The 27,625-nt window shown below is 39.3% G+C and overlaps 2 protein-coding genes across 4 annotated transcripts in view; both read left to right on the top strand.

Annotated features, from left to right (window-relative positions):
* Positions 1-10,464, top strand: part of LOC139727995 (probable E3 ubiquitin-protein ligase HERC4) — a 41,616-nt gene extending 31,152 nt beyond the window's left edge. For all 3 annotated transcript variants that reach the window (XM_071638964.1, XM_071638962.1, XM_071638963.1), the window contains exons 17-21: positions 781-899; positions 2,018-2,218; positions 3,775-3,958; positions 6,164-6,266; positions 8,131-10,464. In XM_071638964.1, coding sequence (XP_071495065.1) covers positions 781-899; positions 2,018-2,218; positions 3,775-3,958; positions 6,164-6,266; positions 8,131-8,339 — 816 coding nt within the window. In that variant the 3' untranslated portion in view covers positions 8,340-10,464. The remainder of the gene's footprint in view (positions 1-780; positions 900-2,017; positions 2,219-3,774; positions 3,959-6,163; positions 6,267-8,130) is intronic.
* A 4,474-nt stretch (positions 10,465-14,938) lies between these two features.
* On the top strand, positions 14,939-26,962 carry LOC139727979 (uncharacterized). Its single transcript, XM_071638950.1, has 8 exons — positions 14,939-15,049; positions 17,771-18,010; positions 19,183-19,479; positions 20,628-20,885; positions 23,163-23,407; positions 25,087-25,168; positions 25,669-25,941; positions 26,743-26,962. Exons 2-8 carry the CDS (start codon positions 17,782-17,784, stop codon positions 26,931-26,933), a joined length of 1,575 nt encoding a protein of 524 aa, XP_071495051.1. The 5' UTR covers positions 14,939-15,049; positions 17,771-17,781; the 3' UTR covers positions 26,934-26,962.
* The last annotated feature ends 663 nt before the right edge of the window (positions 26,963-27,625 follow it).

Genomic DNA, 27,625 nt, shown 5'->3' with positions numbered 1-27,625 from the left:
ATTCTAATTAGGATCAGAGTTTATTTTACTGTTTTTACAGAGGGTTTTTTCTTCACTGTTCATAATATTTTTTTTTTTTTGCATGCTACTAAATTCACAAGTAGCACCTAACTGACAAAATTCGCAAAAATGAAAGAACCTTACAAAATACTGTTTATGCTGTGTATTTCACAAGGTTTTTATTTTTGCAAGTTTTGCAAGTCGGACGGTATTCGTGAATTTAACTCGACAAGAAATTATTCATTCTGATCTTGACATGAATGTGACATGTGTGCATATTCCTCCGTATATTGCTGTTCTATGTGATTGCAAATTTAGATGCTTACAAAATTGTTTGGAAGTCCCAATGGGCAAAAAAAGGTTCTAGGGCAATTACATCCAGGACGATGACCCTTCCCCTGACCCTAACCCTGATCCTAATCTTGAACCTACTTCTAACCTATTCAGCAAGTCTAAATTTTTGCAAATCGGGACTTCACAACAATGTCGCGAGTGGTTAAATTCGCGATTGTGGAGTACTGTACTGAACGGAAAAATGTATACGTGTGCGGCACATTCATAATTCGGGATCAGAGTCATTACATTTGCATGTCTTTAATTTTGCAAATAGCACCTGAATCGCGAAATTCGCGAAAATAAAGACTTCGCGAAAATAAAGACCTCTCAATCAGCGTATACAGTATGGCATATTCAGTATGTAGCTGCATGAATGATGTAACAAACATTTACTGATTACTGCCTTACTGACACCCAGCAATGCTACAATATATCTCACTCTAGACGTTTGAAGAAGACAGGATGTTCCACCTGGTGGGGCTGGTCTGTGGGCTTGCCATCTATAACCACACCATCATCTCACTCCCCTTCCCTCTTGCCCTCTACAAGAAGCTTCTTAAGAGGTAAGCGTGCCCAAAGTGAGCATTATTACCTCCGCCAAGGGGGGCGATTATGTTTTCATTACCGTTGGTTTGTTTGTTGGTTTGTTTATCTGTGTACAAAATAACTCAAAAAGTTGTGCACAGATTTGGATGAAACTTGCAGGAATGGTTGAGAGTGACACAAGGAACAGATGATTAAATTTTGGTTGTGATCCAGAAATTTTTATGGATTTTATGAAGGTTTTCCAATATTTTGGTAGGTAGGGTCAATGAAATCGGGAGTTCAAGCTGCGCATTTTTTAGGTTTTTATACGCGCACTAAAGAGCGTGCTCTAGTTTCTGCTAGGGTGAGGCGCGCCATGCAGCTGAGGGTTGATGACTTAACAAAAGGCTTCTATATTGGGAAATCTGGCAATTTTGAGCATGCATATGTATGGGTGGAAATTACTAATCTCTATGGAAGAACAAGATCATTGGTGGAAATTAGTGGCTTGGCATAGGTCTGCGCTCTCAGAGTGCTTCTCTAGTTGCTGCATACTTTCCGACAGATATTCTTCTTAATAGTTGGGCTGGTGCGTTGAACCCGTGTTAATTTCGTCATTCACATCATGCCTTTACTTCCATACCTGAATACCAGTCAGTGGTCTAATGCTCAGTTGTTATGTTGTGGTTATTCCCCTCCAATACATTTTTGTCACATTGGGTGACTTCAGACTGCTTTTTGCCATTTATGTAATTTTTATTGTTGTTTATTATCATCATTTCATCGTCATCATTATTGCTGTTATTGTTATTAATTGTTGCTGTTATCACCATCAGTAGTAGTAGTAGTAGTAAGTAGTGTAGTAGTAGTTAGTAGTAGTAGTAGTAGTAGTAGTAGTACAGTAGTAGTAGTAGTAGTAGTAGTAGCAGTAGTAGTAGCAGCAGCAGTAGTAGTAGTAGCAACAGTAGAAGAAGAAATAGAAATAGTTTGATCATCATCTTCATCGTCATCATATCCGCTAACCACACCCAGATGACTTTGCATGTAAATTCAGATGCCCCTAAGAGTAGCTGGTACGTTTATGCAGTGCAGGTTTATGTAGATCCCACAGCCTGTGCTTAATATCATGCTACATTATTTGTATGTGCCCCTCCAGGAAGACGACCCTAGAGGACTTCAAGCAGCTGGAGCCTCAAGTGGCCCACAACCTGCAGGCCATGTTGGACTACGAAGATGAGGAGAGCTTCAGCGACACCTTCCCACTCGTCTTCCAGATCGACGAGGACAACTTTGGCCAGGTGCAGACCACGGACCTCGTCCCCAACGGAGGGCAGATAGAGGTGTCATTCCAGAATAGGTACGACGTCATCCATTCTGATATATTAAGCCTTCATCATTGTTCTACACTCACTTGTTGTACTGTGTAAAGAACCCTGCATACCCATTCAAAACTTCAATATGTCATATATGCCACATATCTTCTCACAAATACTAAAAGAACTCGTGCATAGAAGAGCTGTGGATGTACAATGTATAATCAACCTCATACAAATCCCTGGCGTGACAAGACCTCATAACTCAAAAATCACAAATTTTCTGGAGAGTGAGAAAAAATTGTCAATTTTCACAATGTTTTCACAAAAAAGAAATAATCAAAGTTCATATTACGTAATGTTGAAAAATTGGTTTGGATTCCATTAATAATGGTAATGTTTTAGAATACAAATCAGTGTGTTTGGAATTCAAACTCAGTTTGGAGACTTTTGAATACAGTTCGACCTCGATTATCCGGACTCCTTTTATCCGGAAATCTCTGTTATCTGGACGCGTTCACGCAGTGAATTACTTTTTTTTTTTCATCCAAAAATTGAGAAAAAAAGGTGATTTTCATGGATCTATTTCACTGATTTTATAAGATATGCATGATAGGTTTCTCAATATCTAATGAGGTAAAACATGTATGATTTTCACATAAAGATATACTTCATTTTTGTGAAGAAGGGACTACAATTTTGTGCAGGCTAGCATAGATTACACCACCGTTGCGGGGTACGCTACTTGCCTAGCTGCCAGTGCACTGGGACGGCAGCTTGGACGGCAGCTATATACATTAACATTATGTCTCCCATATCCGGCCAATTCGCTTATCCAGATGAGCGCCGGTCCCGACATGGCCGGATAATCGAGGTCAAACTGTACATGCCAATTGAGATATGCAGTCTTGTTACCCAAGGGACGATAAGGAACAATTCAAGAGAAAACTATAGACCGATCTTGGTGTAGAGTAATTCGTCGGACATTTCTCGATGAACAACTTGAGACATTTGCCCCCATAGTGGAGTGGCTGTATTGTTTGTTAGCGTGTGCGTGGGCAAATCAAACACCTGGAGCAGCCCATAAGAGGTGACTTCTCGTGCTGACCCCTGCTATTTAGTTCTGTATGCACAATCAGCACGAACATCCAGATAGTATTTACTGTACTTGTTTTGAAGACCTCAGAAAAAGAGGAGTTATAAGCTACTCTTTCAATGACATATGAAAGCTTAGCAGACCCCTACAAAGACTACAAACTGAACACAAACCTTAAAATGCTGATAGTTTGTTTTTGTTTTGTTTGTTTTTTTCCCTTGTGCAGTTGTGAAGCTAGCAAGACATACTTCTGTTTCTGGAATATCCTACAAAAATTGTCAAACTCATCTTGTGTTGCTGCTGCTACATCTACAGTGCAGTCACCTGCTTTTGGTGTTGTGTTTATTTAGACAAAACTACAGGCCTCTCTTGTCATGGCCTTTAAACCACATGATTGATCCAAATTAGATTTTATGTAGGTATATCAACTTAACTTACGTAACTGTAGCATAGTAAGTGTTGATAACCTCAAATATTTTCATTCATCTGATCTGTCCTCCCCAGACAGCAGTATGTGGATGCATACGTCGAGTACGTGCTGAACGGGTCCATCAGGGAGAAGTTTGACGCGTTCATTACCGGCTTCCTGGATGTGGTGGGGATCCGCATCCTCAGGTTCTTCCATCCCCAGGAGCTGATGTCCATGGTAGTTGGAAAGGAAGACCTCAATTGGGAGGAATTCGAGGAGGTTTGTCATCTCAATGCATCCTCCTCTCTTTTCCATACGCGGGGGAAACTCGATACAACATAAAAGTCGGGACCGAGTTATTTTCCTCGTTATAGCCAATATCTTGTTGTATCAGTATGCATGAAACAAGCATAACATGAAGACATTAATTTGCTCATATGGGATTACATTATCATGTTTCAACGTTAATACTGATAACCTGGTAATGTGTGTGAGGGAATATCTCACCTTTATGGGTAAGAAGGTGTTTTTCGCCAGTGAAATCCAATATCAAGAATGTGTTTCTTGATGGATGTTAGAATTAGTAAATGTATAGATTGTCTAGTTTGCAATCGTGTCACGATTGTCTGTGGGTTGGTACAATTTGTATGTGGTTATGGCAAGCATGTGTTTTGTGTGGAAAGCTTGAACATGTTCTTCATAATGCTGTGTGTGTATATATGTGACACGTTCTGTATTTATGTACATTATGCCTGCGTGTGTGAAGATGGGGAATTCCCTCGTAGAAAGCCAATCACAGCATCAGATTGCCTAACACCTGCTGTACGTCATGATGATGTCATGTATGCATTGGGCTGTACAATACTCCTAGCACACTCTCTGCATGTATATGTATGCGTAAAATATGTGTGCGCACACACACAAGTACGAGATGCAGTGGTAGGTGGAGTGCACTGAAGAATATATGTGTGTAATAAGACACAGTTTTCGTCACATTGAGCTTTACATTCTTCGAACATGATCATTGTGCATTGCAGTGTTTGTATCTCTCTGGATCTGTGTGTTATTATTGATGCAGATAAAAAGTAATTGTATATGATTGGTTTTATATATATGTGACCCTGCACCTCGAAACAAACAAAAAGTCGCCAGACATCAATTTTTAGTTAAGACCATATTCTGAAAGAGCAGACTTTAAGCTTTAAAATGATGTATAACTCATATCAAATGGACTTTCCTAACCTATCTAAATATTGGAAAGAAAGCACAAACTCAGGAAAAGTGTGAACTGAGAAAAGAGGCTCTGAAGTACAGTGTCTATTCAAGCGCTTAATCTTTACCAAACTGTGCTGGCTGTGCAATGAATGGGACAATAAACAGGAAGTAAGCCACCAGAGTAACAACAATGAAGGGATTATCAGATTAAACTGAAATTAAGCATGCCTCATTAACACATTCTGTCCATAATTAACACCAACTTTCAAAGCAGTAGAACTATCCTTTCAAAAGTTATTAGAGTTGAAAGTGAAGAGTGTGGACAAGGTTTTTCAGAAATGAAAAAGGGATTCTAAAGACACACCTAATCACACTATTCTTCCAAAATGTTCGAGATGAACTGCTTAAAAAAACACACTTTCGTGTCCGTTTTATGATACGAAATTTTAGCATAGTGTAAAAGAAGACCCGCTCTTTCAGAAAATATGAAAAAGACAAGTTCGGCTAGGTTGACCCATTTCACTTATTTTCAGTCCTCACGCAAAATCAGTGTGTGCGACTTTATGTTCATTTTGAGGTGCAGGGTCACATATTTCAAATTGATGAATTCTACAAAGGGATGCAAAGTCAAGGTCATTTGACCAAGTTGTTGTATCCATAGGATGCCATGTTTGATGATATGTGAACTGTCTTAACTCTCTTTAATACTGCTATTCCAATACTGCCCATACTTTTGCAGATCTTTGTTTTGATATCATCTATTTCATTTGTGTAATGGCTTTTCTGTGAAGATTTCCCCTAACAACCACTGAATTTGAAGAGACATTTTCTATATGAGCTGAATGAGATACTGTAAAAGTGTTTTCTTTTGCGGTGGTTTTATTTTCGCGCTTTTCGCGCTTTGAGGTTGAACCGCAAATTTAACATCACGCGAAAATGTTTTGAACTCGTCGCTTGTTACAATGCTGTCATTACCGACCGCGAATTTAAACACACGCGAAAAAGTCGGCACCAATGGAAACCGCAAAAGTTTCTGTACGCGAAAGAAGCCACTTTTACAGCGATTCCCTCACCATGTGCTAGTGCTTTTTACCCCCTTACAATTTAGGAGGCAGTTCTTCAAAATTCTACAACTACCTTTTATACTGGATAATGATTTGAAGGGTACTTCCCCAAAAATTAGCAGAGGTCTGGTACTTCTCACAGCCAAGTTTGTGTTTGTACGGTGTATGTGATGATATCATTTGCCACTTGTTTATTTTCATTCAGAGCGTTGAGTACAAAGGGGAGTACCATCCCTACCACGAGACCATCAAGCTGTTCTGGCAGGTCTTCAGGGAGATGTCTGTCGAAAACAAGAAGAAATTCCTGAGTAAGTAGACGTTCAAAGCACACGGCAGCAACAAAATATCGCTTTTTGAGATCCAAAAGGGTGCTGGTACAGGTGGATGTGATTGTCCGCAAAATGAGATCAGAGGGTTTTACCCAACAAGCCTTTAAACATCTGTTTCCGTTGATTTGTTATACCCCCGCCAAACAAAGTTTGAAGGGGGTATATGGGAATCAGCAGACGGTCGGGCAGTCGGGCGGGCGGGCGGGCGGTCGGGCGGTCGGGCGGTCGGGCGGTCGGTCCGTTGCAAATCTTGCGTCGCGAACTACTTCCTCAGTTTTCAACCGATTCCCATAAAACTTGGCACAGATGTGTGCCTTGGGTTGTAGATGTGCAAGACGTATTTTTTGACATTACCCGAAAGTACGTTGCCATGGTAATGGCATATTATGGGCAAAAATGGGTACAAATCTTGCGTCGCTAACTCCTCCCACAGTTTGTGATCAATTTTTATGAAATTAGGTACAGATGTTCATCTGAATATGTTAATGTGCAAGACACATATTTCCGCAGTGGCAAAAAGTGTGTTGCCATGGTAACGGCATGTTATTGGTAAAATATAGGGCAAAATGCTTCATGGCAAAACTGCTTCATCAGTGTTCTTCCAATTCTCATGGAATTCATATTGAATGTTTGTCTTAGGATATAGGTCAGCATGACACATTTCTTGACAGTGACAAAAAGTATGTTGCCATGGTAACAGCTCACATATTATGAGCCAAAATGATGGAAAATTTTGTGTTGCAAACTACTTCCTCAGTTTTTGCCCAATTTCCATGAAACTTGGTACAGATGCGTGCCTTTGGTTGTAGATGTGCAAGACGCATTTTTTGACAGTACCCGAAAGTACGTTGCCATGGTAACGGCATATAAATGGCAGAAGATCAAGGAAAGATCTTGCGGATTGAACTCCTTCCTCTGTATTCGACTGAAGCTTATGAAATGTGGCACACACATTGGTCTTGGTGGGAAAATGTGCAAGACATATTTTTTGGACATGTCGGAAGCTGCGTTGCCATGGTAACGGCATATTAATGGTGGAAGATCAAGGAAAGATCTTGTGGATTGAACTACTTCCTCAGTTTTTGACAAAAGCTTATGAAATGTGGCACACACAATAGTCTTGGTGGGAAGATGTGCAAGACATATTTTTGGTAACGGCATTTAAATGGCAGAAGATCAAGGAAAGATCATTCCTTGGGTAAGACTGTCGTCACGGGGCGGGGGTATTAATCACCTTAAGTGATATTTTGCTTGGTTGTTTTTGTTTCTCTTTTTGTATTTCATGCACTCATTGCAGTGAACACTCTGCTTTGGCTCACACTCTCTCTTGCCTGACACTCTGTGTGTAGTGCCCAATTTGAAGTGCTCAATGTGTGGAACACATCATTTTAGGATTTCCAATAGCCTTTGTATCTACACGTGTATTTGACAGTAATAGTGGTTAAGCTACATGTACCCCTGACCAAGCTGTTAATCGATTATTCCCCATGAATAAACAAACAAGGAAAAATAATGTGTTGCAGTTCTCATACTCATTCTCACGGTTGAATTTATGCTTTGTCTGTGCAGTAGCAACGAAATGTACCATTCAGTAAATGGCAATGCTCCCCTGTTTTGAAGTAGTTTTCCATTAGAGTCACTCTGTAGATTGTAGATTTGTTGTCAAAGGGGATTCAAGCCTTTGTCATGTAAAACCAGATGATAAATCCAAGGGTTCTGAACAGCATTTTTGCCTTTCTAGCTCTCATCATTTTTAGGGGATAGTTAAACATATGTGCACCTGTGTTTCCTTTTTCCTTGTGTACATGTATCTCACCAATCTTTAACCCAACAACAATAACAGCGTTTCTGACGGGCAGCGACCACGTCCCAATCCAGGGCTTGAAGAGTCTGCGGGTCATCTTCCAGCCCGTGAAGGGAGGGGAGCAGTTCTTACCAGTGGCCCACACGTGCTTCAACCTCCTGGACCTGCCCATGTACACCTCCAAAGAGGTCCTCAAGGAAAAGCTGCTGACGGCCGTTGAGCACACTGAGGGATTCGGATTGGTGTAGGCAGACGGAGATGGATAGTGCTTCTGCTGGACGTTGACCAGGTGTCGATCACACCACCGATGGACTGCGAATATGCAGCTGTTTACTGCTTTCATACCAACAATAATGGGGCCTGCATGGCCGAACCACCACGGATTAATGCTGCGGCACCATTAAGGTCGTCACAACTGCCGTGAAGATCTTCAAACGTCTCAGTGACCTTTTTGTGCTGATGTGTTCAGCCCCTGGCATGCTTGATGAGCTCACTGGCAAAGAAATCTGAAATGTATCTGTCAGTCGGCAGTGATAAGTTTATCCTCTTTCCTTCCAATGTATGACATTGGTCTCAAGGGACTGTTACATTGTTTCCCCATACTGATTTTGTCCAACTTACATAACAAACAAGAGAAATTAACTAAATGACATACAAGAGTCTGGTATGTTCAAATTAAGTGCATTTTCACATAAACTGATAAAGGTTTGTTATTTAGCATGTTTTTTTCTTTCTCCTTCTTTTTACTATCTTTTTATTCTCTTGTTTACTTGGTGGTTTTTTTTTCTTGAGACATACGTCAGTATGTGATACGGAAGGGTTTATATATCCATTTCAGTAAACAAAAATCTGTGTTAAATGACTCAGCATATTGTCAAGAACTTTGCCTTTCTGTTGATCCTCTTGACTAGATGATATCAGTTCATTCAAACAAAACTAAGCTAAACTAAAAGCAAAAGGAATCACACCTTTGCTGTATTATGTTTCAAATTGTTGTAGGTTGTCATACAATAGACATCAGATTCATGTGAATGAAATGGCTGATTCGATGTACCCGTGGACTGGCGAAATTAATGATTTCTGGTATCAGAAGGCTCATAAAAGTTTTTTTATACTCATCCATTGCCGCATAAAGCTTGATTGATCCATAGTACCGTTATATTATCACACTGCATCTATTCAGGTACTGCCTTTCCGTATGGTTTAGCTGCCTGTTTTGTGAAAACTATTATGGCTCCATTAAAATAGCAATGAGTAATGGAAGAAAGAGTGTTTTAACTGAAAATATTTTCATTCATATGTAATGTTAAATCGAAGTCTGTACTCAAAAGAATGAAAAATGAATAGGCAACAATAATGACAAAAGTAATAATAGTAGTGCTAACAATACTAAATTAATGACAAATTATATACCAGTTGATAATGAGATTAACTAAAGACATTATGGGGAAACATGCAAGTTGTGCTCAGTCTAGGGGCAGGTGCATCCCAATGTCTTTTGTTAAGCATATCAGTACTTTGCGAGTGACTGACAGATGATGTCACTGAAAGATTGGTTTGGAAGGGTTTTTGTGTGTGTTAACAAGTAATCTGAAAAAGAATAGTAGAGATATTATTGTAAAATATATAGCAAATGTTAAGATATTCTTTTGGTTGCATAAGTGATGATCAGGGTACCCCTAGATGCTTTGTGCCATTAACCTGTTGAGAAGGAATCCCAAGTATACTTGGGCAAGGGTCTATGGAAAATACGTGTTGAAGCAAAATTAGCCCGTCCTCAACGGGTTGAAAAAGACAGAAATCAAACTAGAGAATTCATTCACAGCATGCTCTTACACTTCGAAGGAACTACTGCGTACTTTTTGTACATTTGTGGGTTTTTTCATTTTTCTTTTCCTCTGTTCTGAAATTTTCAAATGAGGGCTGCTTCTTTAAAAATTGCTTGAGAAGAAAAATTGTATATCAAACACTTTTGACAACTTGAGAAAACTTCACTGTCTGCACTGTTGTATTATACAGCAATCAAAAACAGAGATGAACAAAACTGAAATCTGATTCTTCTGCAGATTTTGCATTAAAAAAAAAAAAAAAAAACATTTTCGGTCCTTTTTAGAAAAGAGTTGTAGTTTGAAAGCTGAATAGATACACCAGATTATGAGTTTTGTGTATAACGTGATCAGTACTGTGCATGAAGCTTTGATTACTATGATGTTTGCTGGTTCATATTTCTGTAGATAAGATCAAATTCAGACTGAAATACACTTGTACATGGATATGGTGTGGATACATGTGTATTCAATGTGTTGACTGATTTTTAAACCTAGAAAGGTCATAAGTAACCAAGAGAAAGGAAATACATGATGTGTCTTAATCAGAGGAGCTGTGTAACAATGTTCTACTTCAAAAAAATCAGATCGGCATTGACCTCCATGTAACTTTAACAGTCTCTGATATTGTGTGAATACTAAGCTTAGGAATGATTACCGGCAGCATTTAACCCGTTGAGGACGAAGTCCCGAGTATACTCGGGCAAGTATCTATGGGAAATGCGTGTTGTAGCAAAATCAAACCGTCCTCAACGGGTTAAGATAAGCACTAAATGCTTTGCAGAAGTGAGTGACCCTATATTTCCATACTTAACATTTTCCAAAGACAGGAGTGTTGGAATACATCATTCAGAATATGGTTGATTATTACTTGGTTGTGATATGGTCATTATATCTCTTGGTAATGGCAACATAATTTTCAAAGTGATTTTATGGAAGATTTTTTTTTCAGTCATTTAACATCATCATACAAATCAGTCAGTGAAGTTGGGCAATTTCTGAAATTGAACCAATGTGTAGGAAACCCTGCCCCCCACTTAGGCGGTCATCTATACAAGTATCCTTGTTACAGATTCTTAGAGATTCCTTCTTCAAGGATGTAATTGGGATAGATTTGACCCCCTATAAAGGGCTCCTGGAAGGGAAGCCTGCGTGCATATGTACAAGTAACCTAACGTACATGTGGTGCATGTGCAAAAAATGCCCTGCAAAAAGAAGGCCAGCCAGGCATGTTTTGTGGCAAAACATACACAGTTCGCACATTCGTGAGGCAAATGCCAACCAAGGACTACCCCTATTTCAGATTTTTTTTTTTTTTTTTTTTTTGGGGGGGGGGGGGAAACCAACCTTATTTGGGACCTTATTTCAGGATTTTTCAAAAAAGATTTCAAAACTTTCCCTAATTAAAAGTATTTCAGGAAAAAAAAAGACACTAAAAGACCTCCTACTTCAACCATTATTTGGAGAGATTTTTGCCCAATTTGAGCCCCTAAAATATACCCCTTTTCCCTGAAAATCCAGAAATGCATACGGTAAAGATGAAGACCCGACTGTGGGGGGGGGGGGGGGGGGGGGCTCGGAGTTAACCAAGTATCTTTTGTCCCACCTACTGTGATCTGGGTATTCAAAGTGGCTGTTAGAAAACCTTATGCTTGAATATGTCCCTTCATCTTCATCTTCTTTTATGAGTAGTTCATAATCTACAGGAGTTTGTAATATTCCATACATAATCAACTCAGCATGTGAAAGAACATTCAAATGTGGTTGAATGTTTGAAACAGACACACAACACCAAATGCTCCACTGGGAAACTGCATCTTACTAAATACATCAGAACTGCTGCCAAGTATTTCACTTTTTGTAGTAGATGTGCTACATCTTCAAATATTCTGAACACTAATATCAGCGTTTGTATACTTATTAAAAAAAAATGCTATGCCAATGAAGAGTGATAATGCTCTTGCCTCTTTCAGAACAAAACAACTGATCAATATGTTAACAAAGAAAAAAAAAGTGGTACAACTGTACCTGAATATTTATGTATGTTTGTTATGTATGGTTCTATGAGTTTATTTTAGTTATATTTATATGATTTCCAGCAATAAAGTTGACTTCCAATGCATGGATGTATGTGTTGTGTCTTTTGTGTATGTATTAAACAAGAATCGTGTTCAAGAATTTTTAGTACAGTACAGTTATGCTCACTAAGGGTTTAAACAGTATAGCCTACAATTGTGGAGCAGTGGCTTATAGGGTACTGTAGTTAGAATGAATTCTTAGCCCCTTTGAAGGAAGAAATGCATGGAAAAGAGCATCAGCTGTATGGTCCCAGAACTTATACATCTAAATTTGTAACTCTTATTCATGATCTGTTCTGTATCAGTGTGCATAGAAATATGCCTGTATTAATGTTAAATGAATGTTATTTATTACCATTATTATTATCATTATTAATATTGTTACTATCAATTGTAGTAGTAGTAGTGGTAGTAGTTATGATGATAATTATGATAATTTATTTTTATTATTATCATTATTATTATCATCATCATCATCATTATTATTAAGGTCTTATTTACCCAGGGTAGCCTCTTCAGTGTTGCCACTGCTCTACCAGAGGGCCCTCCTCTGTACCATTTCATAGGTGGTTTCTTATTATTACTATAATCTCTATCTGACAATTTAATATGTTAATGTTAGGAATCCATCTTTCTCTAGGGCTTGATATCTATAGAGCTCGAGATATGTCACATGAAGAATTAAAGGGATTGTATAGTATTGGTGGAGATGAGGATTGAGCTTTTAACTTTTTGTGAGATACCAAGAAACCACCTATGAAATGGTACTGAGCATACCATTCTAAGATCCATTCAAAGTTTATTTGGTGAAAATCAGCTTTGGAATGGCTGGGACATTCAAAAACAAGGTAAAACAGAGCGATTGTAAAAAAATTGTTTGGTCCCACCTTCTGATAGGATCACTCCATTTTGGATATCTCAGCCATTTCAAAACCAATTTTCATGAAATAAACATTGAATTCCTCTGGGTGGAATTACATGCTCTTTCACATTTCATAAGAGATTTCTCATTATCCCACCAAAAAATGTTAGAAACCTGAAGTTAGGTCTCAATCAAAAGATATGATCAGTTGTATGATCCCGAAAATTTTATATCTTCTGAAGTTGTAACTCTCATTCATGTTCTTTTCTGTATCAATGTGCAGAGAAATGTCTGTATTAAGAATTATATAAATGTTATTACTACCACTGTTATCATCATTGATATTAACATCATTGTTGTTGTTATTATAATTGTTATTATCATTATCATTATTATTATTATTATTATCATTACATATATTATCGTTATTGTTGTTATCATAATCATCATCACTATCAGACAATTTGATATATTTATGTTAGGTATCCATCTTTGCATAGGGCTTGCTATCTGTAGAGCCCGAGATATGTCACAAAGAGTTGAGCTTGCTGGTACACTGTATTATATATACTGTACATAATAGAATTAATTACATAATGATACATCCCCCCCAAAAAAAAATAAATAAAAAGTAAACAAACAAACAAACAAACAAAACAAAACATTCTTCTACATAAAATGTATTTATGAAAGAAAACTTAGTATATACATCTACAGTGTATATGTTATGCTGTGAGGAAAGAAGTGTCAATTTCCTATTAAATCGTTGCGTGTTGTAGAAAAAGGGGATTGTTTTTCTGTACAAACTTCGATCAACTTGAAGAAATAGTGTAGTTGTACTCTGGACAGATCAATGGCACGGGTCTTCAGCGTTTACAGATCTGCGATATACGATCTATCTCTCTGTGGGTTTTGCGTTTCATGTGTTCCCTGCCGAGATCACGTCACCGCACGCTGCTTGTAAATATGCGTAATGTAATGGATTTTGGCAATTACTCATGCCGTGATCGCGATCATGATATCGCATTTGCTGAAGGTTAGAAGGATGTCGAAATTGGATGTGGCTGTAAATAAAGGGGAGACGGTATCATAATATGATCTTGATCTTTTCGTGACATTTTAGTCATGAAGGTATACGTGTGAGAGAAAGGATAATGTAGAATGCACGAGTTGCTTTCCAAAGTGCATTGCTTTTTTTGTATGAGTAGGCCTACCGGTATTTTCTTCGTGTAGAAATTTTAGTTTGGTTGGACGTGCTGTAGGATGAGGAGATTCCATTGTCGTTATGCGATGTTTTGTGGGACATAATTAATCAAGTTGATGGATGGATGGGAAGAGACGTAGATATGAACAAAGTAGGTTGTCTGCGTGTGGATAACACGAACATGTAGGATGGGCGAGCATACGGCAGAGCATACAAGAGTACCTCTGAATACTCATGAATTATGCATACATGAAAATATATATACATACATGCATGCATACAACAATAACCATTATGTAAACAAATACAAGAGAATGTACGACGTTGATCGAAATAATCCTCATATTTCTTTTTTTTTCTGACTTTGTTTACATTTCGAAAACGCGATCGGGCGCTCCGGTTAAATTCTTTTATCATCCGCACTCCACCCCCTGCAGTTTCCTTACTGTCATCATGATTTCAAATGCGTTAATGTATCACGCTTTGTTGATTGTTAGTTCTCCGCATACAGTGGCTGGACATTTCGACAACCAGTCAAGCCTTTCAATACACATGGGATTCTGAAAGCCTTTCGCAAAATACGCTATTAACTCTCTCATGTTTGTGTCCTGCAAGCGTGACACGTAGCCCCCTATTCACCGGAGACGAGACCTTTTGTGCGCGGTCACCGGGCCGGTTGTTAGGCACAAAACCCGCTCATTGATCTATTGGGGGTTGACCCCATAGTGCTGGCGCGGAGAAAGGCGTCCCCTAGCAACGGGGCTGGGGCACCAGTAAATTGATTGTGTTATGCACTTACGTGCCGTATGTTGCGAAGTCTCGCGATCACTCGCCCGCAGCACACTTGCATGTTTGCCGTAAATTACAGACAGACCACCGAGCGACGTTTCGCTCTCGCATGCCCTAACAACCAGCAACTGGAGATATCTACTCCCGGGATACCTTTCTGTCGTCCTTCGAGACATTTTGTGACTTCGATAGACTGAAGGTGAGAAAGAATGTTAATATAGTACTTTAATTATTCATTGTAGTTATCATCATTTCTCTGTATCATGTTATAGATTGGTGCTGCTGATACCAGTTCTGAATGAGCATGCAGAAAGGAATATATATTGTCTTTCATCACAACTTGCAAAGATACTGCCGAAAACAGGATATATGACTTCTCCCAGAAATGGTAAATTTGCGTCATTATAGCTTTGTTGAAGTATTAAAATTGCTTGAGTATACAACGTGCTGTAATTTTACACAATCTGAGTATGAATTATATTCGTTTCATGTAGAAACACTCGGGAAATGTGTGTCGCAGAACAATACAATCTGACTGCTTGCCAGAATTAGTATTTTTAATAATGAATAATTAGTTTTTTATGTATTTTCGATAAAAGCGCCGGTAACAGTTTACTAATCTGTTTGTATCTTAACATATACGAGATGTACAACTGTATTATGTACATTGAAGGGACTACAATAAATAGACATTGTGGACATGTTATACCACTAGTATTATGTGACATATGAATTCCGGGGCACGTACAATGTACAATGTAGGTCGTCAGGAAACCGGGCGGACAACGAACGCCCCCCCCTTTGTTTCTAAAAACATGAAAACTGTAGGATGTTTGTGAATCTGTGTAGATCAAGCAATAGAAATTCAAAATTCGGATAATGACAGTGGAAAATAGATATAATTTGTTTGTATCATCATGGTGACCATAGCAAATAGTCAGTGATGCGGCATAGTATTGTTCAATATACAATAGTTCAAGTAGGATTATGAAAGAGATTTCCAAGTTGAACACCAACAATATGGTTAATCTAGCACTGCACTGCCAAGTGAGACACATTTTCATTCCATGTACTATGCATTCGTCTAGTAGTGTAGTGTACTTTATTGCAATCATCTGGAAAGTATGTGCGTTTGCTATTTGTTTGTTTGTTTTGGGTTTGGTGGTAAGAAATAAAATATGCCTACGGCCATATGCCCAGCTATAATGTAAATTTTGGGAACATCATTACGCAAGCATTGTTATTGATCTTTCTTTTTTAAGGTACGTTGTATATTTTGGAGATTTTCAGAAAAAAAAAGGAATCGACGTGCAGTGTGGCATAATTATACACTTATACGAGCTGCTTCATCAGAATTTAGCGGAAACTTTGTTTCATGCAAGTACATGTATATTGAGAAGATGGCTATATTATTTGTATATACAGTATATGCCTACTGTATGTAGGAGTCGGTTATCAAAGTCAGTCTTTAATGCTCATTGCTGTAAAACTGAATGAAATTGAGGAAGGTATTGATCAGCAGATAAACATAGTAGTTTCACAAGGGTGATTAAATCGTCCTGTGTGAGATGGGGAGAAAGTGTTCACCCACACAAATTTAACAACCCCCCCCCCCCCTCTTCATTCCACTTTGTTTACAAAACTACCTTTTTACAAGTCCAGATATTGCACCTTACTCAAAGCGAAAGATCTCTAAGATAAAATCAGCGAAATGTAATGATGAGAAGAATAGATAATCGTTACTAATTTAGTTGGCATATCTACGGGTATACGTCACACTTTGACTTACAGCATACAATATATTTACAGTAGGGCCTATCATTGTACACTGGCACAGGTCAAGGAAACTCAATTTCTAATTCGACCGTTGTTACACCGTTTAGAGATTGAATTATCCCCTCATTTGGAATCGCCATTTCCCGGCCTGAATTATTATTTCGTTCATTCAAAATTCAGTATGAAACACAAAACCGCTGAACTTTGCCTCACACAATCATAGCAGGTGTTCAGCGTTGCTATGGTGATCTTTACCTCGCTCTCTCGGATATTGCTTCACGGATACTACGATGTGTGCTGGTTACTAGTTTTTTTTTATGTATCCCAGAGGCTATCTTCCTATGATATCCTTATGCTCGCATTCCATCGGTGTACGTTCGCGCGCTGCTCCGTTATGTCCAACAGACCAGGAAAGTGGAAAGGAATCCATTTTCTCTCCTTCATGCCAGCTATTTTGTACTCACAATGATCATATTAAACACACTTGATCGCCAGAGGAAAATCAATATCTATATTGTACCTGTCAACCTCGTCGCATGTAATGGGAGTCTTAAATGGAATTTTTTTTTAAAAAGAAGAAAATTAAGGCAGAATTTTGGCACCATATACGTCCGCAATTATGTTAGACTTAAGAACACTTTTTGTCACACACAAAAAGAGTGGGTTGACTACAGCTGTAATTGATATTGGCTGGGAACAGCATACAAGTACCTTGTACATCGCCGTTAAGATTATGAATAATAAACGCCAGTGTATATGTCGTCAAGGATACAGTCATAGTGAGATTGGGGTGGAATATTGTGTATCAAAAGCTTGTGGCATAGAGATATGCGTGCTGTTATTGATGTTCTTGCTGCACTTAATCATCTTCCGTGCATTATCTTTTATCATTCCACCTCTTCGCATTGATACGTAGGCCTATATCTTGTCCCCGCGGAACAGGGTGCATCGTTTAATATCCTACGTGCACCGGAAATATATTGTGGGATAAAAAGTATGATTTTGTGCTATCAAACAAGCATGGTACAAATCGATTGGTTTGAATGAGCGTCGTGTTCAATAAGTTTCCTCTATGTATAATATACTCACGTTATACACCGATGTATAATCAACCTATATCTTTTCTCAATTTTCCCATGGACAGATTCGTCCCAAATGAGTATACCTGTGTTTCGGCCCTCCAAGGGCGACACCCTGGTCGTCCGCAACACCATGGGCCTCGTCACCGACAACAACACCCGCACCGCCAAGCTCCCCATGACCCAGAAGGACTTCGCCGGACGCCGACCACACACTCAGGCCAGTGCGCGATTCGGCCAGCTCAGCCAGAGCTCGTTCTTTGCGCGTCACAATCCACACTCTAAGCGCGTCAGACATATCAAAGGTAAGGTATCCTACGAGAAAAAGAAAGAGTCTTTGACAAATTGACATTTTCTCAAATACCTATATACAGGGAATCTTATTTGTATCTGTTGAACTGTTTACGAATTGCATGGTTAATTCATAGGGTTAAGAAACTGGCTTCTCAAAAGAATACCAGCGCGAGTGAAAAGGCTGTTTATGTTTATTTTCAGCTCACTTTTAAAAACCGTCTTCAACCTGCCCGACCCCCCCCCCCTCCCCTTCTTTCCACATATTTCTCAGCAGACATATTTCTAATGCAAGTATTCAAATATTTCAAAGAAGGCCACTTTGTACCGGGTATGCTAATTCGTTCATTTTGTGTATTTTTATGTCGGAAACCTTGAAAATAATTGTTTTTTCACAGTAATAGCATCAAAAAGTGTTTTTCTGTTCTTATCTTTCTTTCTGACCCACATACTGAAAGATCACTGAATAAAATGACGAGAGTATTACTGTTAAATGAAATTCCGGGAAAACATGATAGCGAAGGAATATGTTAGAATGAATGTGCTATGTTTTTATCTCATGGTGTGCTTTTTTTTTCATGTTTGATTTGATTGACAATATAATGCACATGTTCGTTCCTTCTTCTGTATGCATGTAATTTACATTATTTTGTTCCATTCCTTCAGAAGGAAGTTCAAATCTCTGAATTATAATAATTTTCATTCCAGTCAATACAAGTGGATTTCTAACAAAGAGTAGGACAAAGTCCCTGCAAATTCGAAGAAAAAGATTTTCACTGTTTAGCTGGACATTTCAACGTGCCTCGTGTTCTTGATAGACTTTGATCACAACCTCTAGTTACATGTATCACAAGCTGGTTTGAGACGTATCCAAGATAATTTCATAGATAATGATGAACTCAAAACGATACACCATGAACTTCACTTTCTCAACGAAGACCAGTTGCAGTGATGCCCAACACCTGTCTCCGTTTATGTGAATATTGTGATAAATGATAAGAATTGAGAACGATGAATGTCCACATCAACATTGTGTGACAATATCAGAGAACTCTATCACTTTTTGATGATGTATTCCGGGGATGTATTTGAAGAATTTAGTTTGTATGATAGATTCGATCTATGATTTATCTCTCCTGAAACGAATGACCCAACTAACACATTTACCGCACACACGTAACTCCAGGGTTACTAGATTATCCGATTTGCTCCGTGCACGATGACGGCTACATCGCAAACTCCCGGCTGAGTCTCCGTCGTCCGACCACGATGGGAGCGAGGGATGACATGGATCTACTGAGGAGGTCGTGGCCGCAGGCATCGCCGAATGGGGGCAGACTCCCCGTTCACGCCATCAACTACCACCCCAAACACATCAACCCTTCCCTCGGGAATCACAAGCTGAATTTTCTTGATGCTAACACCATGTATCCTCGATTTCCGCTCTCCTACAAAGAGAGAGCTGACCCAACTTTTGGTCTGAGTAAGTCGTGAAATGCCCCCACCCCCCCCCCCCCCCCCCCCCGCATCTCCGGTTGCTGCATATTCTGGAAGTCGCACTAAACCCATGCTAAACACGGCTATTGGCACTGAGCCACAACTTCTCCTTTCTCTTGCCATCTCGGTGTTGCCATGGTTACAATGGTGTACATAGCCTACACTAACGCTCTATCGTCATGCATGCATCACGCCAAATGTCATACAAACTAACACGGAAATCGGTTCATCCCTTGTCATTTTTTCTTCCACAGATTCAGCGAGCAATGAATTGTGTTTCAGTGACGACAGCATTAGTGAAATGATATATTAGTATGAGTGTAAAATGTATATCATATATGCATGTCTTTGTAAATATCTTACTGTCGCCTACTAACTCATTGATTCCTACATTTTGTGCATCTACCTCTCCCCTCAGCTGAATACAATCCAAACGATCACAAAACATTCATTTTTTTGTACACATAGTATCTTTCGTCAGCCTGTCAAGGATTATTACACCGTACAGAAGACGGACCCACAAGTTCTTGAGCAAATCATTTTAGCAAGATGGAATGTTAGCTAAACGGTTTATACACGCATCGTTTTAGTCCTTGTAAAATTAAAACCCCAACGACACTTATGCATAAAACCTCTAATTGTCTGGCGCCAGTGGTAGCTGGCGAAGTTTCACACGTTGGTTAAAAAATGAAACGTTGACTCATGAGAAAATTAAATTTTCTCTCCTCGCTTAATATTAACATAACAAAACACTCTAAATTCAGACGTTTACTCTAAACGTGCGAAAAAACATATTTCCTCACACAGTGTAGTGTACTGTAAGAAAAAAGTCAGTTTTTAAATTTCGTGAAGATAGAAAAGGCAAGCTTGATTAAAGACTGAATAAGCCACACTGCCGGTTGTCATGGCGTGTTGGCCTAATGAGTCAAGAGTGCCATCCTATATATCAATATTTTCTGTCTCCGGGTTCGACTGCAAGGTCAAAAGAAGCGTGTGTATACCTCAAACATTCCCCCCTGGGTTGTCGAGGACGAATGGCGCCCATGTGGCAAGCCACAAGAATTGGCCAATCACAAAATGATCCATCGATTTTGGTTGGTTTTTTTTTTTTTCTTGCCGTCGATACACACACAGGCCTACTGGACGTGCCGATCTGCGCCGTGCACGACGAAGGCTACTTCGTCAACCCGCGGCTTCGGAAGCGTCCGGCGACGGCCGAGGCCCGGGGCATGTACACGTTCCGCATCCCTCACGTCAACCAGCAAGAATACCGGGTCCACGTCCAAAACCCAACCCTAAACTCATCTCGGTACCCCATCAACACCCTCACTGGTCTAAGCATGTTCCCACAGGGCTTCAGAGAAAAGACTCACGCACCGATATTTGGACTCAGTACGTGATTTCAACCCTAAATGCACCCACTCCACTGCCTGGTGGATCTGGTTTGCTTTGAAGTCTGAACACTTTGGCTTGCTGCTAACAGTATGACGTGTCCTCATGCATATCATTTCGTCGGCCTGAGTCTCAATGCATGGCTGATTTGTATCTTCAGTGCACTTCTTCAGCTCGCAGGTTATGACAACCTGTCAGAGCAGAGCGTGATAAAAATACCCTATGAGCTTGAGCACCCTTTGTTAATACTGATATTTCGACTTTATGGGTACCTTAGTCCCCTTTGATTGAGAGGAATATATGCTTCCATGATTGTTTCCATCTAAATACTCACTGCTGAAGACATCAATCACATTATTCGGCAAATCCATACACTCACGATATTACAAAAAAGTCGCAATCACCACCACTTCTGTGAATGGTAGCAGTTAAGTTTCCATTATTTGTTATCTATGATAATAATACAATTGTAATATTCATTTGACATATTTCACAGTGCTTGACTTCAATCACAGCCTCGCCAACATCTTCATCAAATTCATTTGTTACTTTCCTATGCTTATCTCACGCCTTTGGCTCTTATGTTTAAAAAAAAACACTTGTTGTTGTGTGACTGCCATCACTTGTCGTGATACTAACCTACAAACTTTGCATCGGATGCAACTCATCTGTCAATTCTTGCCTGACACGCTAAACTGTTTTAACATGTTTGATCTCAGCATGTGTTCCGAAACCCATACAAGGCTTTTGTGCTGTGAATGTGTGCTATGTTTCTTCCTAATTATTTCAATATTTGAACGCTGCTATAATTCTTCTAATTCTTTCTGTGTGCCCAGTTTGTCTACCGTGTGCTGAAGTACATTTGAATACGCTCGCCTATTTGATCAATACGGTTTGCATTGTCGGCATGCATCACAACAGAACAACTGCGTATTTCAGTCTTTTCCCTTTCATAGGAGTATTGATTCTCCCGACATTATAACGTTGCACATGAAATGTATAAAGGCATAGTAGCGTTGGCTTTTACAGATCAATTTCAACGAGACACGTTGTTTGCTCTTTTCGTTGCTTGTATCAATATGAACCCACGTCATAGCCATTCGCCAACCCCACCCCACCTCCTCAATTTGGTGAGGATGTATCAACATCACTTTAATTTAGTGTCGTTTAGGCCTACTCCCCGTATCAAACAATGTACAACTAATAAGTTCGGTTCTCCTCGGTCCAATAACAGCCTTTTTAATGATGCATTCTTTGATACGTTTTTGTGTAGAATCAAATCAATTTCCACCGGTTGCATTACTTTATTAATACTTCCGTGCATTTAACAATCTGTAGGCAGGTGAAAAAGATGAAATGGTGGCCATCGTTACTCGCTCGATGGCTTCACCCTAATATCAGTAATAATTTATGCATTACATCAAATCTCAATCAAATCAGTCGATATTGAGCCAAAACGCGTCTAGACAGAAAGTGCAGTTCAACCCAACATCAAAGTTCGTACGGCGTTGAATTTCATCATGGCTAAATGTTAGCGCATTCATTGCAGTATACACCGTCTATAGTGCAGATTGCACGAATTGCCACAAAAGGAAAAACAATAAAGATACAAGACAGCGGTACACTGAGCGCTGCATCGTGAATAATCGCTTTGGTCATACTCTTCATGCTTTGTTCTGTATAAAGCGACCATGGCATGCTTTCATTGAGCCTATACCCACTCACGCTATGTCAGCGACTTGAAGGCAGTTCTCTTTTCTTTTTTTCTTCGCGGTAATTGAGCTTAACCCTAAGAACATCCCTTTTGCTGTTATACGTAATTCTGTACGTGATGCATGCCAACATAACATCATTTCTGAGTAAAGAACTTCCCTGATGTCTTACATTATCGTGTATGGCCTACATCGCAAAAGTGACTGTTATTATAGACGAAAAAAATTGCATAGGTAATCACAATGTTAAAATATTTTGATTTGCATTCAAATTATGTCTGACGTAACAACTTTTAGTCAGTATAGTACATTTTCTTCAATGTATGTTGCCTAATCGATAGAATAGTTAAGGCTAAAACATCGCATGAATAGCACTGATGATCGGTATCGTATTGGAACTTTTACTCTGATGAAAACATTCAAAGTCATGAATTGCATATAAATGATATACGAATTGAATAAAGTGATTTTGATACATCATATTCACATAACATTCAAAGATTATACATGTGGGTAATAGTAGCATGATATTGACTGGTAACGTGATCTCTTTCTTCTCGTGCAGTTCCCGTAACCGACCGGTGGCGAGACGAGCTTCGTGCGATCACGGAGCAGGCGGGACTCGGCTTGCCCCGAGAGATCAAGGAGGTGCAAGCCGAACAGCCGAAACGCACTTCGGTATACTCGGCCGAAACCGGTCGGCTAATTCCGCCACCTTCGCGAGCGATGTCGCGTGGGGTCTCGCGACAGAAGCAGCACGATCACGAACTCATGTACCATATCGCAGCAGAAGGAAGCAACGAGTCCCTTGTGAGTTTCCTCTTCTTTAACGTGAATCTTCTCTCAAGTATTTTTCTTTTGAAGTTTTAACTTGCACAAATTTAGACATGTCTAGCTTTCTCCGCCCCTACTAGGGCCTATACCAGGAAAATAATGAATGCATACGAAAAAACAGATTTACCTCTCAGGACTATCAGAAACATGAGAAGATAATGTTAGCTTTTGCAAGTTACATATTCCCTCGTTTCATTGTACTGAATTTTAGATGATCTTTTATATCATTTTAAAAGATAGATAACACTATCACATGAATACATGACTGTATTGGGTGGTTATATTGATGTACAGATGACGGGGAGATACGCTGATCTGTATATCAAAATACAGAGTAACTGTTCGGGGAAATGAAAACCGGTTGAATGAACGTTGAAGTGAGTTCAAATTGTGGGTCAATCTATTATTCATCATTCGTACAATTGCTGTTGAATAGTCCAATGCACGCATCGCGGAGAGACGGGCAAAGACTCGGAGCGACTTTTATACTTCCTGCATATAAATGTAGTAACCTTTTCTACTCAAAACAATCATCGAGTAACGTATAATAATGATTGGTGCGAACGAGGTCTTGTTGATTGTATTCGGTTGGTGTATAAGAGACAATAATAATCCTCGATGTATACTTGATAACTTTTTCGCTTAAGAAACTATACATGTGTGTGTGTGTGTGTGTGTGTGTGTACGCGCAAGCATTTGTTTGTCATTTCGGAAAGTCTTGAAAGTGGTCCTTGAACGATAAAAGCGAACCACCAACCACTAAATCCGATGGTATTGTTTCTCTTACTCTTTCCTTTTTCTGCGTCAATTAAATGTCCTTATTCTCCTGCAAGGACATTTATTGTCTCTGAAAGAATCACGGCTCGGCCTTGTTCGTTGCATGTTTACAAGTGCTTAAGATCGATACTTTTGTTGTGCGATACAATAATAAGATCGATGCATTTGTTTCTGGGAAAGGCACAAAGAAATAACAAACACAAAAACTCAAGAGAGGTTCGTGCAAAGGGAGAGTCGCGCTTCCTTATACGGGAAGTTTTCCTTCATGTTGGAATGCTTTCCCTATGGCGGACCACTTTTCCTAATGTTGATGGGCTGCTCTTCCTAATTTATCTGAACGCTTTCCGTTATCGTGGGCTGTCTTCCCTGGTCTTCACTCGCCCCTTTCGGTTATTTTGGGCCCCTTCCCATTATTATTGAATGATTATGCCCCCCCCCCCCCCCGCATAATCAAGATATAATGAAATCAGACGCAAATCCAAGGTGATTAGAATGTTCCATAATGTCCAAAGGCGGTATGACTAAGTAATTTCATATCTTATCAAGCATCGAAGGAATGATAAATTCATTTGAGTCTCATGACCGGCTAACACGCGACATTGAATCTAAAAAATTGAACATACATAATCAATGCATACATAGATTTATACATAATCAGTATCTATGCTTTGTTTCGTCTTTTTTTTAAACTAGCCTTTGATGTCTGTTCGTGGTTTTAGTTTGGGTTTTTTCGCCAATTGGGGTCTTTATATTAAGAGAATGTCCCTCATATTCATCCAAATAATCATGCCCCTTGAGCACTTTGCTATTTAGACTGATGACAGTTAACTGTTTACCGTTTCGTGTCCACTTTGTGTGATTTTCTCTAATTATTCCAGGTGCTGGAAATGCTATGTCAGATTCTTCAGACAGACTCAATCAGTGCGGTCCAAGCCTGGCTGGTCTCAGCCGGAGAAAGAGGTCGGTTAATTAATTTACGTCTGTTTTTTTATTTATACATATATATATATATATATATATATATTTGTTCGTATCAAACAAATAACAGATATCTCCGTTGCATGGCTATTGCTGTTATACTATGTTAATTTCTTTATTTTTAAGTTTCACTTGCATTTTCTGACTATGACTGTCTTTAGGTATATACTTGAAGCAAAATTGTGTATTTTATGTATATTTGCTATAATATCCGCCAAGATTTACAAAGAATATCCATTGGCGACAATAAAATCAATCAATCAATCAATCAATCAATCAATCAATCAATCAATCAATTAATCAAAGCATAGACGACCGACTTTGCAATTCAATAGTCAGTTAGTCGGGATGCAATACATTCACTGCATTTATAGAGCCAATTGATATGTCCGTTTTTATGTAAGAGAAATTATGAAAAGTTTGTGATGCTGGACATGATGACGAGATACACTAATTCTTGTTTCCCTCTCGAAATCTTGCAGAAAAGAACCTCGTGCTCGACATGATTCGCTCGGCAATCAGTAGCGAAGAGTCGTATTTCCAGCATCAGGTCGCGGAGGTGAAAGTCCCACCTCCTCGCCCGTCGAGCAACCCGCCGCCCAACATGAATGTGACCAGCGGGTACGCCGAAACAGACCGTCCGTCCCCACCTCCGTTCCTGGGTAGGTTTCACGCGGTGTCCAACGCAGCGGCGCGCCTCGGCACACCGCTGAAGAACGGTGAAACTCAAGAGAAAACTATCTTTGATGATGAAGGTATGTCGATTTTCTTTCATATCTTGATCTATTCTTGACTCTTGACTTAATCTCACATTACTCAATTTCAAGTTTAAACAGCGTGTTTTCGCCAAAATCCCTTGATTACTTTATCACGTTAATAGAATGATAAAGAAGGAATAATAATTGTTAATATAAAAAGGGGCACTGATGACTGTAACTGTTGAAAAATGAAGGGGAAAAATAATTAATGCAAATTCATATCACGACCTTTTATCACCTGCTAGCTTTGTATGGCTGACCTTGTTTATACTGCCTATCATGGTAAGGAACCTTACCTCGCACGCCTATCATGATATGGCTATTATCAGATCAAAGCTCATGGAGGTAGACCTGGCAGTCGAGCTATGAATGGGCTCCATGTTACAGCATCACACCACTATACGTTTTTTTAATGGTAAGCTGCCCTAAAAACGCTTGTAATTCATGTCAAAGTTTTGATGAATTCCGTGTGCTGTCTTCTCAAGATATGGACTCTTCAACAGTTTCTTAATCCTAAGGTGTCAGCGAAATATCACAAATTGTGAAGTTCTTTTTTTCAAACTGTTTGATGTTTGAGGAAACTTTCCCTTTAAACTGACACCCTCGCCACTCTAACGAGACGCAAATTTCTTGTCTTATTCTCAAAAATCTCTTTAAATACTGACATTATTAAATAATAAAATCGTCGTCAATAATTTTCGATTTCTAAGTAGTCACGTTTAAACCAGACGGTAATATTATCCCGTCTCTCTCTCTCTGATACGTCTGTTTTTGTTTTATCGTTTCCAATGGCAACAGATCACCCCGCCCTTAGACCAGTGAGTCACAAGCCAGATGTCTTTAGGATCGAGCACAATTCGCCGCGTCCACCGACAAACAACGGCCAACATCCCGCGCGATTACCGCCGCTCTCGCCCAAGAGCGAAGAGAAACAAGCCCAACAAGTCGACTCGTGGAAACCGGATGAAGCAGTCGTTGGTCAGAACTAACGCGATTTCTGACCAACGCATTCTCTGCTTGGGGCTTTTGTTTTTTTCAGCGGCATTATGTTCTAAAGACATTTTCATGGTTTCATTCCTCTACAATTAGCAGCTTGTTATGGGCTGCTTGGAGTCTGGTCGCATTCTACTATGAAATAAAGGAAACACATTGTTACCGTTCATTTAGAACAATCATGGTCCGACTTCATCCAGTGTTATCTTGGATAATTACATTCTCATGTTTGGAAGGCTGACTGGGAGGTACTTTTCCGATTACAAAAAAAAAAAAAGAACAATAGCAAAAAGTGAACATGGTAAAGCCAAAGGGAGACTTCGTGTTTGTTCTAGATTTCACAATTGCCAGACTGCCAATCCTACGTTCGCAATACAAGCAATATTTTGGACAGCGACCAAGATTGAATGATGTGCTACATGAATACATAGTTCAAACGACATTAACGCTCCTTGACATTGTTTTATGACAATCTATACTCATACCTGGCACCTTGTGAGTGTTCCTGCTCATTGTCCTTTTATCAGACAGACACCTCTAGCTATGCGAATTACCGTCAAAGCGTCAGAAAATTATCATATATGCAATGCTAAGATTTGTTTCCTTTTGTTTGTCTGTGTGAAATATCGGCGCCTTGGTGCTGAAACGATCGAAGTCCAAAGACTGTTTACATTATGACAAGACATGA

The sequence above is a fragment of the Diadema antillarum genome, unplaced genomic scaffold (genome assembly GCF_040938485.1).
Source record: "Diadema antillarum isolate AM-2024a unplaced genomic scaffold, OU_Dant_1.0 seq00000161_RagTag, whole genome shotgun sequence".
Classification (NCBI taxonomy): Eukaryota; Metazoa; Echinodermata; class Echinoidea; order Diadematoida; family Diadematidae; genus Diadema; species Diadema antillarum.
The sequence above is the reverse complement of the archived record's forward strand: the minus strand, read 5'-3'. Positions and strand labels throughout refer to the sequence as shown.